At 29.0% G+C, this 19,442-nt stretch overlaps 3 protein-coding genes across 11 annotated transcripts in view; 1 reads left to right on the top strand and 2 right to left on the bottom strand.

Annotated features, from left to right (window-relative positions):
• Oatp74d (Organic anion transporting polypeptide 74D) overlaps positions 1 to 14,140 on the top strand; it is a 99,631-nt gene extending 85,491 nt beyond the window's left edge. For all 9 annotated transcript variants that reach the window (XM_083087582.1, XM_083087586.1, XM_083087584.1 and 6 more), the window contains 4 exons: positions 211 to 361; positions 1,007 to 1,247; positions 1,585 to 1,713; positions 2,027 to 14,140. In XM_083087582.1, the coding sequence (XP_082943708.1) occupies positions 211 to 361; positions 1,007 to 1,247; positions 1,585 to 1,713; positions 2,027 to 2,196 (691 nt within the window). In that variant the 3' untranslated portion in view covers positions 2,197 to 14,140. The remainder of the gene's footprint in view (positions 1 to 210; positions 362 to 1,006; positions 1,248 to 1,584; positions 1,714 to 2,026) is intronic.
• A 916-nt stretch (positions 14,141 to 15,056) lies between these two features.
• Positions 15,057 to 16,189, bottom strand: LOC145964005 (uncharacterized). Its single transcript, XM_083086358.1, has 3 exons — positions 16,160 to 16,189; positions 15,700 to 15,888; positions 15,057 to 15,415 (listed from the first exon to the last, which is right to left on the bottom strand). Exons 1-3 carry the CDS (start codon positions 16,187 to 16,189, stop codon positions 15,095 to 15,097), a joined length of 540 nt encoding a protein of 179 aa, XP_082942484.1. The 3' UTR covers positions 15,057 to 15,094.
• Positions 16,190 to 17,831: 1,642 nt separating this feature from the next.
• LOC145964355 (uncharacterized) lies at positions 17,832 to 19,442 on the bottom strand. The gene is made up of 3 exons (XM_083087002.1): positions 19,293 to 19,442; positions 18,723 to 18,755; positions 17,832 to 18,320 (listed from the first exon to the last, which is right to left on the bottom strand). The coding sequence occupies exons 1-3, from the start codon at positions 19,338 to 19,340 to the stop codon at positions 17,832 to 17,834; spliced, it is 570 nt and encodes a 189-aa protein (XP_082943128.1). The 5' UTR covers positions 19,341 to 19,442.

The following is a 19,442-nucleotide window of genomic DNA, read 5'->3' as shown; positions in this document are numbered from 1 at the left end:
TTTACAATCTCTTATACACATTTATATTATATTATATAAAAATTATATAAAATTGCTGGGAAAAAAGTTTGATAATATATTTGATAATATATTTTGAATTATACTGGGATAATAATTTTTTATGCGTATCTAGATTTGTATTAAGTGATAGGCGGTTAAGTTTAACAAGTTTAAAGCTCATTCAAAAAAATCAAATCGACGTTTCCGCAGACTTTCCAGCTTCGAGCCGACCTGCGAGGCTAGCTGCGACTGCGACCGAAATAAATTTAGTCCAATCTGCGGCGTGGATGGCAGAACGTATTTCTCCGCGTGTCACGCAGGCTGCTCGAATTATACGGTCGCCGACGGCAAGGTGGCATCGGTAAGTGTTAAGCTCAGTAGAAACAACACCCCACAGGACATGGTCTGTGATGACACGTCTGTTTGAGCGAAATTACGCGGGATACGCGATAGTAATTGAAACGGTCAGCTTGGAAACACCGTAGGAATTGTGAGTGTTGTCGATTCATTTCGGAGTACAAAGACAGAATTCTGGAGTCTTTTGAATAAAATGAAATATTTAGATAGTAATACATATATCATATTATTGTGCCTGTTATTATATTTATACTGTATCATATATTATTATCAAGATTAATTTTGAGTTATGTATGTCTGGGTACTTTTTGATTTCTGAATATCAAAGTATTGTGTACGAATTTCTGAGCACACATACTTTCGAGATATTTTTATCATTATCTATCAATGATAAAAATTTAAGTAAAGAAAAAAGATATTAATTCACACGTATAAAATAATTTTAAAAAACTTGGAATAAAAAATGCCAATAAATGAACAAATGGCAGATGACTGTGCGAATGTAATTACATTTTAGCAATTAAATTTTTTAACAATTATGTTTTTAGTATACGAGAAGCCCGACAAAATATGTCGCAAACTATCAAAAAATTATATTCTTCGATTTCGACTTTTCTCCTCTGATAATGTTACGTTTAATGTTTCGCAGTTTTATAATTGTCAGTGCATTGAACACAACGTCACGATACCGGAAGCGTTCAGCTCGGCGACCATCGGTTATTGTGAACTCGAGTGCAGCAACTTTTGGGTTTACATGATCCTGTTTTCGGTTTTCGTTTTTATCCATTCGACTAGCGAAGTAGGCTCCATGCTGCTTATTCTCCGATGCGTGGATCCCAGAGATAAGGCCATGGCGCTTGGTCTGATACAGTTCGCCATCGGATTATTTGGTAATTACTTGATGAAATATTATTTTCAAGGGAAATAGATATCGCGACGTGTCCTTATTCAAGAACTTCGATCCGAGTAAAACGAAAAAGTTAACGGCTGAAGTTTGATAAAATTCTCTTAGATTTAGGTTTCGAAAAAAGAAGCATATTTTTTTAACATATAATGCAATGAATTGATTTCGGATTAGTAGGATTAAAAAATAAAAATAAATTAATGTGAAAAGTTGGTATAAAAAAAATTAAAAAGAGAACTTTCAGTTCTTCAGTGTAAAAAAATGTCTTGAAATTACCTTTTTAACAACATAGTATGCTTAATATATTCATTTCTTTACTTCAGGTAATGTCCCATGTCCTATCGTTTATGGTGCTGTGGTAGATTCCGCTTGTCTCGTATGGGAATACGCTTGCGGTGAGCGAGGCGCCTGCTGGCTTTACGATTCGAATGTATTTAGAATGTTCTATCATGGTAAGCATATTTTAAAAGAGAGATGTTTGAAAGAACTCTTCCATTTATTGAGAAAATTTAGATTCTAAGCAAGAGATTTTGATAATTATATTAATTTGATGAATTTTTGAGTATATTTTAATTAATATAGAATAATTTCTTTTTCAATCTGTTAGACGACTTGAAAAACTATTAATAAATAAATTAAACAGAGATTTGCGAGAGCAAGAGTGTGTACTAGTAATACATAAAAGCGCGGTAATACGTCCAATATTATATATAAGATTGCGTACAAACATAGAGTTTGCGTAATAACGCGAATATCTCTCGACAGGTACAACGGGCGGTATCCTTGTGTTAGCCTTCGTGGTGGATATAGTCGTCTGGTACAAGGCCGGGAGCATAAGCTTCGTGGAGGAGCAGGAGGGCGAGGAAGGCACCGCGGAGGAAATGGCGACGTTAAAATCGCAAGACGCTCAGACGGTCGAGAATGACTATTTGTGAAGGTTTCGCATTACTCTTTGCGGTGAACGGGTCGTGGCCGATGCGTCGTCGTCATCGTCGTCTAAGGACTCAGTGCAGTGTCGTAGAATACATGGGGGCATCGTCGTTCTTTGGGAAAAGTATACCGGAATAGAGATCGCCGTATGTTCCGGGGACGCAACGAAGGATCCACTTGATGATTACAAGTCAAGAGGGATCTTCTCTCGAATGAGTTCGTATCGACGAAAGTCTAGTCTCATTTCTCTCCTCGACAGTAGGAGACCGCCTCTCAGGACAATCAACGCTGGTGATGCGAATGTTTTCAATGTCCGCGCGCGCGAAAATCACAAGAGGACTGGTTGAAATAGGTGAATGACGTGAACAATTACTCGCGAGAGAATCGCAATTGTTGAACGAGGAAGAAACAGACACAATTGCGAAGTTGAAGGAAGAACTGGAAGACTCGGAAGATCATGATTCAATTACGACGAGCAGGAAGAAAGATTGCATGACTTCTACGGAACAAGCACGTGAAGACGATACCGACTACTGCATCGCGAGATATTCTTGTAAGCACGGGAGAACTGTATGAAAGATTAGCTCTTGAGTTAACTCGGCAGTCATCATCAGATTCAGACATAAGAAATCATTGATGAAAGGAGAACGATAGAAGTAATCATGCTCGAAAAGAGTTGACAAGAACGACGTGTTATATAGGTCTCCCCCGATTGCGTCTCGAAAAAGCTATAGTAAGGTTTCTCTCTCAGGGAGGGCTGTCAGTAAGTACACGCAATATAAAAAGTAATACTTCCGTGCCTACGAAACGACGGTGCTTGCGGCGAGCATGCGGGATTCGCTTCGACGGATCCGGAGAATCGAATCGAATCAAACCACACGGGCGGCCTCGCGGATAAACGCGGTTCGCGACAGTGAGGGATTGCATCGTGCGTTGCGCACCGGTGTTGATTAGTACGGCGTTCTCGTCGCTGCACGTTATCTAACGGTAACATTTACCGTGACGCGAAAGGAAACGCGGGGCACTACGTGCCCTAATATAAGTCTGCAGTTTTTTTATTTATTTAATATATAGAATTTTGTTACAAAAGGGGTTTGTGAATGAAGAAGAACGTTAGGGAATCATTTGATGCTTCTAAATTCGAACAGCAACAATAAAAAAAAGATTTATTGTGTTTAGTTATAAAATTATAAAATTTTTTAATTATCTTGATTATTATAAAATTTTAATTAAAAATTTTTTATTAAAAGATAGAAAATTTTAAATATTAGGATATATAAATCCTTAAATATTAATATATATATTAGTATTATACTAGTAGTATTATAATATATAAGTATATATAATATATATACTTATATATTATAATATTACTAGTGAATGTGAGGTATCAATTATTGAATTTCACTGCTCTGGAATTCAACAGAGACAGCTATTGGTCAGTTACTCCTAATTATTTATTGCAGCTATATTCAATTATGACATGAGATAGAAGTTTTTGTTTCATTTATTAATGAATAGCTCTCAACTCGATCAATAGTTTTGTAAAATAGAATATGCACAATACTGAAAAATAAAATATAAAATATAGAATTGAATTATCATTAATATATATATGTGTAGATTTAGTTAATATATTTATTAACATAGAATTAACATAGAATAATAAAAGAAGAATTTTTTTTGTGTTTTATCAACTTTTATGTCGAATATAAAAAATTTTTAATTTATTTTGACATATAATGGAGGGAAAAATTTACATGATTTTTCGCTTCTGACATTATAATTTAATGTTGCAATAAAGAATTAGGAGTTTTAAGAATCGGTTACTCTTTTGGAACAGAGTTATGATTTAGGCTTAATTGATGGACGTAAAAAAAAGCTTGCTGACATAGTAGAAAATTTTTTCAATTATTATCTTCATAACAAAAAAAACTTGAGAATATTAATTTTATTTATTAACTAGAGTTTTAAAATACATTGTAATAATATTTTGATTCATATTTTGTTATCAAAAATATGTTTAATGCCATATTGCATTATATATAATGCATTTTAACTATATATGCATAATGATAGATGTAGATTTGTGTCTCGAGAATCTTTGCGTTAATCTGTTTTAGTATGATAAATATAATAATGTTAAATACAGCTTTCAAAATTACTTTACGATTTATTTTTTTCAATGAGAAATTGAGCAAACAAAAATTTTTAAAAAACTTACAATGTCTATAAAATCTAAATAAATAATTAAATAAGTAAAGGACTATATGAAACACATGAAAACGTGATCAAAATAGATGATTACAAGTCAGAGGTTGAATATTTGCAGAAATATGTATTAACCGAGATATTACGATTATATATCAATAAATTATAGAATATTTAGAGGAAAAGAGATAATAATTTCTCAAATGTAGTAAGTTGAAGGCTCTCAGAATCTTTTTATATTTAACTGTAATTTAAATGTAAGATATTAGGTAATCTAAGAATCTAAGACGCAAGTTATAGAATGTGCAATATTATTGAATGCAAAGTTGCAGAACAAAAAAGAACTGCATGTTTCTGCAATAAACCTATTACTTTTTTTAATGTTAGAGTTTTAATTTAAGAATTGGTTGATCGTCAGATATATTTCAATTTAAATCGAAATGAATAAACACACAAGTTGATATGTTCCGTGTTTCCTTTTCAAAGGTAGCACATTGTTCGATCACACGGTGCGCATTACATTAGTTGCGATCATCTCCAAAAACGCGTAAGAAGAAAGAAAGGCGAGGAGAAAATACCGATCATTCTTTTCGATCAATCGTTATACGATAGGGAATGTCTTTCTTCTCGTGGATAATGCGCATAAAAAGTAAGCAAAGTACGCATATAATTATGTACGTGTAAGAGAAAGATGTATACTTGCGTATATAAGTGCGTGATTATGTTTAACAGTTTAGATCATCAATCTGGTCAATCAGTCCTCGACCGTTCATGAACAAACATCTGCGCTTTTAAGCTACATGCCCGTGTGCATTTCTGCTTTAATCCTTGCGTATCCTCTTCCCGTCGAAGCTTGGAAAGAATGCGGTCATTATGATGATTGACGTGTGTCAAATTTTCACACAAATGTCTTGCAAAGATGGAAATTATCCGCGAAAAGCATGACATAAGAGAAGCATCGCGAATGATATAGATCTAAACTGCAAAGAGCAAATTTTAAATGCAAGAAAAAAAGAGTCTAACAGAAAGAAAATTTTATAATTGTATTATAAATTATGTTATTATATATAATTAATATATATAATTAATATTAATATATAATACATTAATATATTATAATATATAAATAATTATATATTATAAATTTGTTTTTAATTCGAAAATCAGAATTGAAGAAAATATAGTTTGTACTATTTTATTCGTTGCGATACTATAAGTTGAACAATAAAATAGATTGATAATTATTATGAAAATATTTCAAGAGAAAGGTAGATAAATAAATAGCTTCTTTTGCTATACAATATCATTGCATTTATAAATTTGCATGTAATTGTGCTTTTTTAAGAGCAAAATTGCATGTGTTTTAGATCTATATTATACGCGCTTTGAATACAAACAATATGCTTATCTAATGAATGATGATCAATTAAAAGCTACAAGCTATAAAGATAGAAGATATTACTTAAATGCATACATCAATTACTGAAAAATCAGAAATGTAAGAATAGTAAAGTAATACGCGCTAAATACAATATGTCAAGGATTAATGCAGCAATAATTACTTACCAACATACATCTCGTTATTGTTAAAACAAGTTCATTATTTATATTTTGATTTACGACTTTGTAAAATAATGAAAAAGTAATTGTTAAGCTCTCGAGATGCCGACTATTGTTTTAACAATGATGTGCGATGTATGGACGAGATTCTAATATATGATAAATTTACAATGTACAATATTTTTATGTATGAAAGGGCTCGCATTTTTTTAACACGAGGTTTGACGCGCAGACGTTCGTGTTGAGCGGCTTGAGACATTTTCTTGTATGATTGGTTCTCGATTTGCACTAAAACGCACTATAAACGAAATTTTGCAAATGGAAACAATTTTTCTAACTAGTTTATTTCCAGATTTCGTATGGTGTTTAAACTTATCTTTTAAATATATATTGATCAAAATAAATATTAATTACGTAAATATTAACTAAAATAATTTTTAATTTTTGATGTAAATATTACTTTAAAGTATGAGAAATTATCATGTTATATAAAATTATATAAAATTAATTGAATAATATTTGAATTAAAATTAAAATTTAATTAGAATAAAGTTTCAGTGAAATCACAAAGATTATAGACATTAATTGTATTTAATTTTGAATTATATACGATTTTAAATTTGTCGAATTATTGAGAACGGATTTAATAACGCAAATCGAGATTTATATATATTTATGCATTTATTTTTGCTTCGCTTTTAAGTATAATATTCAAATACACATGCACATAAACCCTCATATTCGGAACTCCTCTCGGATCTCGGATGACTTCTTAGACCACCACCCCCGTCCGTGAGTTTTACACTCTCATAAAGTATTACAATAGTAAACATTGGCATAGATATCTATAATATAATTATATATATATTTGTGATTTGAAAAATACTTTTCACGCAATGACTGGCGGAAGTCTCCGAGTGATGCGGAATGAAAAAAAGTGAAAAAGAAAAAGAGGAGAATAAAGAAAGATTGACGAGATCGAAAGCGAATATACATGCGATATATTTTTAAAAATATGTGTCATATGCATTGTTTTGCTTTCGATCTCTAAATAATTGAAATTATCTAAATAATTTGAAGAAAACAGAAGATAGAGATAAAACAAAAAGTAATACCAATTATTATTATTATCATTATAATTATTGCACTAATGCAATCGGTTGAAACAACACAGCCAGAGGATGCGAATACACACATACATATACACACATACAAAGAGACAAATGAAGAGTTAAAAAAAAGCTGTATTTTAATATGATACACTTTACACGCCGTTATGAAACACGCTCGTGGATGACTGATTGTCTAAATGCTTTTTAGTGCTTCGCACATTTTCTGCAGCAATGAAAGAGGACATCGTCTCACATTAGTAATGTGCGTTTTCCGTGTCCACGTAGAGAATTGCTTGTAGTCAGCGTATAAGAAAAAGAAGATGAGCAGATGAAAAGCAGATATGAACGCGCATTTAGAGAGAAATTGCGCAATGATTATTATTTAATTGAGAATATTGGAAACATTCGTTGCGTGAAAAAGGGAGAACATATTTGAACTATTAGCAATCCAAACAAAATGATTGATTAAATTGCTTAATGATTGACTGATTAATTGCTTGAAGAATATTCTAAAATAGAAAAAATTATTTAGACTTTATTTGTTGAGATTATTTGTTGGATAATTTTCTTTTAATGTAAGTTATCGGAAATTAAATAATTTTTTTATATTTGAAAAATAAAATATATATGTATATAAATTAAAATTTGAACTGATTGTTCGTGTGATTGTCAATTCAAATCTATTCTCTTTTTCTCACGTACGGTCGGCTTTCCGGTTCGATTGATCTTGTCGATGGTTATTAACCTTTAAACACAGACGTAGTTTAAAGTTACACCATCATGAACCTATTTCATAAACTATTCAATTTTTGAAATTTATTATTCTTTCACATGTATATTTATATGTAAATTTCATCTTTTACATATGCATCTCTTTACTACGATTCTCGTTCTCTTTCTAAATATGACATATGAATTTTTATCATATCTTTTCATTTTTCATTTGCAGGAATTGTTTGTGTTTAAGGGTTAACTCATTTGGACTTTGCAGTTTAGCATGATAAACGGGAAATATATTTTTGGAGAATTTTATGTTTAGGCAGTTATGTGTGTACTTTTCTATTGATCCCGGGAACCGGAATGTCGTCCACGAGGCACGAAAACAGGCCTTGGATACGCTGTTTTATGTGAAAATGAAGATAGTCGAGAAAGCCGAGAATCAACATACATATATGTGTAAATATATACATATATATATATATATATATATATATATATATATATATATATATATATACACACACATATATATAATTATTATTGTACAATATTATTTTACTACTTATATTAATCTCTATTTACTAATAATCTCGAATATAATGAAACGAAATTATAATTCTAATTAAATTACAAGTTTGACTTTAAAGTGAGTAATTATCCCTCTTCGCGCATTTATCAGTGGAATTAAGCAATCTCGTTTTAAAAGCGCGAAGAGCGATACGTAATTTTATTAGTCGGTACAAGCAAGCAGCGTAACTGCTTTTTTATAATTAGCGATGCATAAATTGAATGCATTAATTGAAATAAGCGGTTCGTGAAATCGGAATAATTAATATCGTTATATAATTAAAAAGACATGTATACATAGTCGTGCGTTTTTAAATGGCGCAAGCTTTAAAAGCTTGAAAGCTTCAAAATGCATTCGTATCTTATAAGCTTTAAATGGACTTTAAAGTTATCAAGATTGCATTTACAAAATTGACGCGAAGCTAGTTAATATTTTCAACTTCGCATCATTGAACGATATTCATTATTCTCGATTTGTGTGTCACGGATCAATACTATTGTACTGAATAATCATTTGTGCAGTGCTGCTGGCCGCAACCGAGAATCGTGTATTTTTGTATATCCGCGAAAAAAATCGCATAATCTATATATTTTAAAGGAAAAAATACCACAGCACTGTGCGACACGGCATGGCGATATGGGGATTATATCTGATTATAATCAGGGATGTGTGTAAATTTAAATACACAAGGAGTGCTTATCAAATCAGTACTTTTAAATCGAGTATCTGTGAATTGAGCGCTTTTTTAATGCCCGTATCGAAGCTCCTCGATGATCAAAATCAAGCTCTTGAGAGAGAAACATTCAAGAGATTACGCTAATTAATAACCCGTATAACATGCATAGTTGATTACCGTTCTCTATATATGTATATATATATGTATATATATATATATATACATATATATACATATATATACGTATAATATATCGTATAGAGTATATTGTAATTTGTCGCCGTTCGATTAGTCGGAAATATTTTTTAAATCACATCGATTGTGTAGGGTGTACAATTTGCGCAGTTACGGCGATAGCCGAGTGTACAAATTATAATATTAATGCAATTTTCCTCTTTTCCTCTCCCTCCTCCTCCGTCGATCGATTTCTTTCAATTATGATAACGAATTCCGTTGCCGTTCATCGGAGAACGATGACGATCTGCTCACTGTAACGATTTTCTCTTTGACGGTAACACAGAAAACCGAGATGCAAACGCGCACAAGTAGATGCTTTTTATCAAGAATTTTATTTGTAAATTTTTATTAAAAATAATTGACATATATGTACCGCGTTATACTTTGTCATTGTCTTGTGCCACGATAAAAAAAGTTCGACATGAAAGAAAAAATGAATCCATGAATTTTAACTACAATATTTATAGAAAAAATAATTACTTTTTTTACTATTTTTTCAAACACCGTAATTTTGAAATTATTTTCTGATATAGTAAGTTTTTATTTTATAACAGAGAAGCACATTTTTTTTTAATCTCGCATATGTTGGAATGCCAAAAAATTGTCTATTGAATAGTTTTTATTTTGTTTGTCTATTTTTATCTTCACTTTTAGTTTCTTTTACATTATTATTTTATTTAATATTATTACTAGTTTCGTTTAATTTACATCTAAAGAAATATAAATAAATAGAATACAATAGAAAGAATTGATTATATGCAATTTATATTTTATGATATAAAATTCTCTTTTTAATACCTTGAAATTGTTGATTTTTATTGTACAATTATACAATACTTATAATTAATAATAATATTGTATAATTATAATAAATAATTTTACAATAAGATGTATAATTATACAATAATTTTTTTCTGTGTTATTATTTTTAATAATATAATTTATTAATAATTATTAACTATTAATTTTTAACAAGAGAAATGTAAGAGAAATGTACATACATAAGCAAGCGTGCTTTGCTTCTCGGTATTTTGCGCGCGTAGTATGTATGATATACTTGTAAATATAGACAAGTACAATAATTGCCAAAATAACTCGAATCTCGAGATCGAGTCTTTTTGATCTTTATCTTTCTCGAGCGGCGCCGATACTGACTCAATCGGCGGCAAATAATTCGTGATGCTTTCTCATTCATCTGATTTTCGTCTAAACTCGAAATCACGTCCGTTACAAACAAATTTTCGTTACGTTTAATCCGAATGGTTAGCGCGATCAGCGATTAAATAAGATATCTCGTACCGCGAATTATTTGCCGACCACTCGCCGTTAATTATACAACGTAAAATCACGACGATATGCGAAAATTGAAAGACTGTCTCGAAACCGAAAACTGCCGACATTATCGAAGGATATCATTCTTGTTCTCGAAAATGTATCCTGAAACTGCCTACTGACACTGTCCGATGAAACTCGTTGTTTTTCACTGCCACATACACTCGACTTTTTATACTGTTGTGCATTCTACTCTATATTTATCAATTATAACAATTTATTATCTGCCATTTATGGGGGAAGAAGAGAAACGATGATAATTATATTTTTATTATCATCGGGAAAAAACAATACAATAGAGATTATTATCTTTTCTTACAATATTTTATATCTCGCACATATTAATTTTCAATTCTATCATAATGATCGAGGATTAATATAAGTGTAAGAAATTTTATCTCTATCGACTGTTTCGAATGATATTTAAATTATTGCTTCAGTTATCATTGATAAAAGACATAATTTTCTATTATTATATCCTGTACACTTTTTCCATAGAATGCATTTATACCGCATTTAAAACTACCTTACACACGCATCCATACGTTATATAATTTCGCATTCGTCGTGGTTCTACGGGCTTACTTCGACGGTGATTTTATAATATTTCTCTTTTTGTTGGGGCGCTCTAATCTAAAAAGAAAAGATCATTGGCGAATACACAATACCATAATACTATATTTTAGTAAAAGAATTTATCGATATAATGTATATGTATAGGTGCGTAAATCGCTGGTCACGTAGCGTCGGCGATCTCTATCGCGATTTTACCTAATTAATCGATGTAGAACTCTTTGTGGGAACTATAATTACTAGTCTTTAATTCCGTGACGTGCGCGCATATATTCTCGTCTGCCGTCAACGTGAATGTATACGTGCATATCGGATACAGAAAGCGAATATGCGAATTAATAGAGTTACTCGGGAGACGGAATAGTGTACAATAATAACACGAAATATAAATTGCCATTTTTTTATGTATACAAAATATTGTAATTACAATTATACTAATGATTGCTTTATTATTTTATTATGTTGATATCGTTATTGCTATTGTAAATTAATAATTATTAGATTTTTGAAGTTATATAATAATAATGATTATTAATTATTAATTTTATATTGCTAACGTTTATTATTATTATGTAATAGCAAATTACAATTGTAATAATTGCGGCTTTGATTTTTATACATAATATTTTATACATACATGTATTGTAAGAAAACAAAGAGGAAAACACGATCGATTATTCTTCAGGAGGCGTAAGTGTATTTTGATATAGAGCATATATATATATGCTATATTGTGTGTATGAATAAATGTGGCATAAATAATTCTATACGTCCGGTTTGCGCGAGACCGGAAGATCGCAAAACGAATTTTACCTTTATGCGAAGTCTCGTTGAGTCATTCGTTTCTTCTCCTATTTATTTTTCGGCTAACGAACATTGTACAAAAAGATATTAGAATGTGAACTGTATTTTTTTATGGGAATTACTTTCGACGGAGCAAATATTAATTGTATACCAGAAATCGATGAATTTTGAGAAACTTGATCTGTAGCTCTGCTCGAAATAGTTTACGAAATAATGTATGAAATTTCGGCGAACCAACAATATACTACTTCTTAAGCTGATGAATATTTTCAACAGGCCAGTAGCGAGAGTTTTCGAATTGTAATCGTACTCTCATGGCAATCGTTTTCTTTGACGAAAAATTTCGCAGTTTACCTGATGCTCGAACTGACGTACGAATATAATTGTTCGGATACCATTCAATACACAACCCGATCCTTCTTCGGGACATTATGTTCCCGATTAAGGCTGTAAATAGGAATCGGGCGATCGATGAGCCACGTTCTTGAGGTTCCCAGTAACTTCCGACATTTAAGTGCCTAAAGACCCAGAGACACATCTATTCTCTTCGTTGTCTAGTTTTTACGGTTGGATAAGGCATTGCTTGTTGAGATGACAACGATAAAAACTAGCGCTTATCTGCTGTGTAATAAATTTCGTTTATATGTAATTTGATTTACCGTCGCAATGCGATAGGACAACTTATAAAAATAGGATGAATTGACATTTTTTGATTTTCCAATAGAATAGAATATATAAACAAGAGTAATTGTCTATATTGCAGCCTTTTGCAATATCTACAACCGTACCTGTGTGTATGAAAATATCGCAATAGTGTTATAAAATTTTAAAAGGAAGACTGTACAATTTTATCAGCTTTTTAAGTATATCGAACGAATCTTCTATATTTCTTTCTTATATTTGTTATTTTTTTAAATCACATACATTATAATATTAAACTTTAATAAGTTACTAAATGGAAATATATACAATGCATAGAACAATATACATAGATTTATTAACCCTCTGATACGCAATTTTTAATAATTTGATATGATGCATATTATTTTTTTATTAGCCTCATTTAAAGATATCAATTTACTATAACAACTTTTTCATTCTGTATTTACTATATTGTGCGCCACAATTAATCAAAATCCCTATACGAATTCGATGGTTTATCAGAGGGTTGAATAAACAATATGATGCGTCGAACGTTGCAAGACAAAGAAAGAAAAGATGCAATAAATAATGACGAACAGAATGAGGAAAAGCTTACCCTACGCAACACATTTTTGTAAGTACGTTTCTCTGTAGAAATGGAGCTTAGAGTACACACTAAGAATTGTGACAGCGCTTTATTCAACTTCACTAGTTTTATGTCGCAAAAATGAGAGATTGTCGTTAGACCTCAGCAGATCTCAGCACTCCGGCGAAACGAACGAAGGATCATTTATTTTTTATTCAAACTCGCAGAAGGGCCAGCTCGTTTCTGTGGAGTGCGCCTAATACAAATAAAAAATGATAATTATACATTATAAAATAAATAAATAAATGTGAATGAATATAAACGAATGGATAAATATATAAATAGATATCTATATCTACAGCGCGTGCGTGTACATATACATATATATTATATATATATATATATATATAATAAATCTAAATGTGGGGAACCTTGAGAGATGCGTGGTGCAGCGAAAACGAGAAGTCCTCGAAAATAGAAACGCTTGAACGTCGTCAGTCGATGCTTTTGTTTCTGTGAGGGGATGTGTCAATTTTTCGATTACGTGAACGAAACCCCTGCATCACACTATAACATACCTCCATAGCACATCTCATAGTTTAATTAGCCCTCGGATTATCGATCCATTTAAATTTTCTCAGACGCGAAAGGAAAAATTGTACCTTCAAATATATTTATTTTTCTGATCAGAAAATCGAGAGATTGAGAAGAAGATAAAAAAAGAGAGAGAAGAGAAAAAGGGAGATGATGAAAAAATATACACACTCTGATGTTTGGTAATCCGAGGGTTAAGACTGATTCTACAAGCGCGTTATAAAAATACTAGATCGACCATATTTTATAATTATACCATTATTATTATTGTTTGTAGTTATACAATTACTATCGAATTTGTTTTTAATAAACGGCAAGTGCCATGATTACATTAGTTAAAGCACGATTATTTTTAGATCTATATTTAATCCATTCTAAAAAAATATTCAATCTGTTACTAGACAAGACATATATTTTTATTATAGAAAGAATTTTCTCTTTCTTTCCAATAACATAGTTTTATAGTTACAATACCTTTTCCTGAAAATGTCATTAAAAACTAATATTTATTATTATATAATTATATGATTAAATAATTATTAATAATTAATATAAATATATAATTGTATATATATATATATATATATATATATATATATATATATATATATCCATTATATTTTTAATGAATAAAGAAAAAAGAGAAGATTGTACTAAGAGAAGATGTAACTATAAAATTATGTCAGTTTTAAACAGAATTATTTGCATAGTTATTTTTTGTTTTTAAAATTCTCTATTTATTATAATGGAAATAAAATATTTAAAAAGATATAAGAAATATAAAATTATAATTACAATCTAAAATGCGTTTATAGTGATTTACATGTTAATGAATTATGTAATTCATATTAATAACTGAAGTAAAATACATCTTCAAAATTCGAAAAATTAATTATGACGACACAGAATAGCAGAAGAATATGAGTTAAAAATGTCGGATAATAATTGTCACGCGAATAAATTAGTAGATATTTTAAGTAAAGTGTAAAGTAAAATTGTATTGAAGAGAAATTAAATGGGTCAATCTACTTTTTCAGAATAAAACATAAAATTATATCGACGTAAATTAATTAATTTTATTAATATTTAAGATAATTTTAACTCATACATTTTTAATTTATATTTAATTAATTATTTATTTATTTAATTATTTAATTAATTAACATGAAGATTGCTTGAACATCTTGATTATATTATATCATTACAATTGATAATTTTATAGAAATTACAGGTTACAGCTAATATTCGGATATATATTTCATGATTTTCTTGAGTCTGTTTTTTATACTTAAGCTTCATTTTCGTCGATGAAATCGGTGAAATCTGTTGCCTTTCTATTTATATTCTTGTTTGCATTCATGTTTACATTATAATTTCGATTGTGTAGTTTATTGAAATTATGGGATATGCTGTCCAAAGTACGTCTGGCACGATCGATGTTTTTGTTTGTATTAGTATTTATATTCTCATTGTAATTTTTGTTGTCAATGTAATTTCTATTTTTTTCCGTCGATTTTTTCAGAAATGGTACAACATTTTTTTCGTTATCGAGACCTAACTCCTTTTGAAGAAAGAAAATAACATTGGAGTCAGGCAAGTTTTTCGGTATCTATAATACAATTAAGTTCTTAAAATTATCTAACAATAAGTATTGAATAATTAGATTAATATAAATTTATAGAAACTAATAAAATTTAAATTTTATGCTTTATTTATTAAAATGTTTGTGAAAAGAGAAAAAGAGTAAGAAAAAAATAAAAATAAAATAATTTGTTTATGTACACAACAAATAAAAAGTAGATTTTAAAAATTACATATGTATAAATGCAAGATATATCCCAGATATATCTCAGTGGATAAAAATATGAGATTTATATTGTTTGGCTGATATACCTCATTGCTGTCATCATTAGAAGCTTCCGAAATTAGAGCAAATAATTTCTCAATTGGAACAAGGCAATTCAATGTCTGTTGTGTGCTTTGTTTGAAAAGTAGATTTTCGATGCGTTGCAACGAATTCAAAATAGTTTCCACATAATTAGATTTCCTTGCGTTACTATATTGCGATAATAAAATCAGGAACTCATGAAAGAAGAAAAAGATTAAAATTAAATTAAATTCCACACATATATCTATATATCTATATATATATATATATATATATATATTCTACGTTTTTATAAGCAATTCCAGAACAAGTTAAAAAACGGAGAATAAATAAAATGTATAAAAAAAAAATAAAGATAGCATTTATTATGCAATATTAAATACTAGCAACAATATTTAATATACAAATTGAATTTGACAATTTTATTCAGTCGACAAATATTTTAACAAAGAATAATTCACTTACTAAGCAGCCGAGTATTCGATGTGAAATCATTGTGAGAGATGATCGATCGAGGTTTGTTTCAATTTCTGGATTGATCGTACCAACACATATTATATAGAGATGATTGTTGTATAGGATTATCTACGACCTTTCACGGTTATAGATTTAAAAGTCACTTATGAATTAGTATTGGATAAAGATAATAGAAAATTGCCCATTTTATCAAATGTACTGATCAGTCAAATTATTATTGTGCGCTTGAGTGAACATATAAAATCCAATTTAACTTTTGCGATATTGTTAATTGCGTTGTATTGTTAATTGTAAAGTTGTAAATTCATAATTCTTTGATCTTTTATCGAGCTAAATATATTATCTGTATATAATAAAATATATACATGAGTTTTTAATTGTAAATTATAGGATTAAAAACAGGATTAAAAATTTTCTCTTTCAATATCATTCAATTCATTGAATTTTCCTATTTTAAACTAAAGTAAAATAAATAAAATAAATTAAAAATAAGAGGTTGTAAAAAGGATTATTTAAACGCATTTATGTTATATACTTTTTCTTATTAAAAACTTAATTCTTAAGTTTTACATTATTCAAACATTTCAAATATCAGATATTTTGTAGATTGTGTGCATTTAATTACTTTTAATTATAACTTTAATCCAATGCTTAATGTTTAATATTTTATTAAAATACAATGGAACTATTTAAATAAAATTATTTTTCTACGCAAAGTTTCTACGCAAAGTTTATTATTTCGGATAAAATAAATATTAAATATATGAGAAATGTTCTACATCAACGAATCAAAATTAATTAATTAAGTAATTAGTTAATTGTGAATTGAAATTAAGTTTTTTAAATTACTTAAAATCTAGTTGATATTGAAACTGAGGTGTTTTGTTCGAATAATAATAATAATATTAATTTGAGTGATAAAAAAGGTATTGAATAAAAAGATCTTTTTTTAAAGAATTATTTACATTTCACCATTTGTATTTGCCTCTATAATATAAAATACATAAAGTATATTTAGATAAACAAAAAAAATTGTTACAATGAATTATTTTATAAATAATAAATATTTAAAAAAATTGATTGTTTTTTTCAGCTAATATTAGTATTTAAACTAGTAGTTAATATTCTAATATTTTAGTTAATTTTAATTCATAACATAGCACACTTATTATCTACAAAAAAATTATATTTAAAAGTTATTTTTATTATTATACGTTAAAAATATAAAAACGATCAAATATCCTCATAAGATTATAAAAATGAAATGCTATTTAATTTTAATTTAATTTAATTTTAAAATTATCTCTAAAATTATCTAGCGACTATATCTCACTTGATCTGAAAAATCTTTAGAAATAGTAAAAACAATACAAACTATGAGATTTGATTGTAATAATATATAATTTAAAACACTGCGTGTGTGTTAAATGCATAAAATTTATATAATAATATTATGGAGAACGCCTTCAGGTAATTTAAAGACAGGTATTGTTTTTTGTTAAATTATTTATTTAAAGAGAAAAAGGACCAAATATTAGATATCTTTCTTTGGAAATTTCACATTAAATATAATTGGATTAATTCGATAATTAATTCCATAAATATTTTTCGGAAGCCAAATACGCTTTTCTTTTTGATAGAAACACAATATGATGTCAAATTAATGAATTGCATCTAAAATATCCTTTCTGCGTATTTTGATTCTGACATTCACATAATCGTCCTTCTCGTCACTAAGTATCTTTACAGGACTGTGAATTGCCCTTCTGCTGGATACGTCCGTCTCATCGATTTTCGACTGGATTGTTTTCATCTTTAAGGAACTCATCATGTCCGCCACGATGTCCCTCGTCATTATTTCTTCGTCCAGCAGATCTATGTTCGGCGTATCTCTGGTGAGCACTCTTCGGGTGATCTTATCGAGTTGACTCGCCACTTGAAAAGCGCTCTGTGATGTTCCTCTCCTAGTAGGTGATACAAGGGGTGTCACAGCTTTTTCGAGCTCTTTGATAGTACTCTCCGAACTGGTGAGATGATTGGTACGATTGCTCAGACGGGCTTCTATCATCTTCCATAATTCCATAGCTATTTCTTGCGTATCCATGATATTCATGATGACATTTATGTTCTTGTTTTCAACCAACGAAACCTATGAATTATTAATTACGAATTATTTTAGAATATTTTTAAGATACTTTTAAGTTTGTAGAAATATATTGACGATTAATATTAGATGACAATAAGCAATAGGCAATATGACGGTCTTCACACTGAAATAAATCTTTATTTTTTGAACAGCTTTTATTACATTATTATATTTTTAAATATATAAGTGAAGAAAAGAGTCTTATGCGATATATATATATATATATATATATATATATATGGGACTTGACGTTATTGTGAAATAAATCGTGTTTGATTAGAGCAACAACAATATTGCACACAATATGATTCTTTAAAAATTAATTTTCGTAAAAAATAATATATATTATATTCTCAAATGATTGCGAGAAAATTAATTCCACTTTTATTATTTTAAATTTCTTACCTCTTCTTTTAAAGCTTGCACTTGCGAATACATCTAGAAAAATGTATGTACAATGTATCATAATTAAATTATTAGATAAATTATATAACATAAATGATAAAACTTGCATACAAAATTATTCTCAAAATAATTCAATGATTTTATCCATACTTTAAAATTTAAAAAAATGCACATGATAGATTGTTAATTAAAATTGACGATAATTAGAAGAATTGAAATCAATATAATTTTCAATATAATTATCAATTATACTTATAAAATATTCTTACACTTAATTCTTAACAATTAATATTCTTACATTATTATCTTACACTACTTATAAAATATTCTTACACTTGATTCTTAACAATTAATATTCTTACACTTAATTCTTAAAAATTAATATTCTTCTTTTATTTTGAATATACAATGGCTTTAAATTAATATAATAATTTATGTAAAAATATATAATAAAATATATATAATTTATAAATAGAAATTTCTTTTCATGACAGAGACGCGAAAAAATTTTTAATGTGCTCTGGCAATGTTATCATCTACTCTAATTGCTTCCCTACTTGCTATTCTTACTTGGACACTGGTCAGCGCTAGGGCGCACAATATCGGCAAGTACATCATAATTAAACGTAATTATCTCAGGTATAATTGTTCGTTCAGTACTAGAACGGCGAAGGTATACACCGATACACATAATGCATATACATCAAACCGACTTTTTTA

This window comes from Camponotus vicinus, unplaced genomic scaffold (assembly GCF_025532165.1).
Source record: "Camponotus vicinus isolate PSW18456_S1 unplaced genomic scaffold, iyCamVici1.0 SCAF_13, whole genome shotgun sequence".
Taxonomy (NCBI): domain Eukaryota; kingdom Metazoa; phylum Arthropoda; class Insecta; order Hymenoptera; family Formicidae; genus Camponotus; species Camponotus vicinus.
Note: the sequence above shows the minus strand (reverse complement) of the source record. Positions and strands in the feature narration are given on the sequence as shown.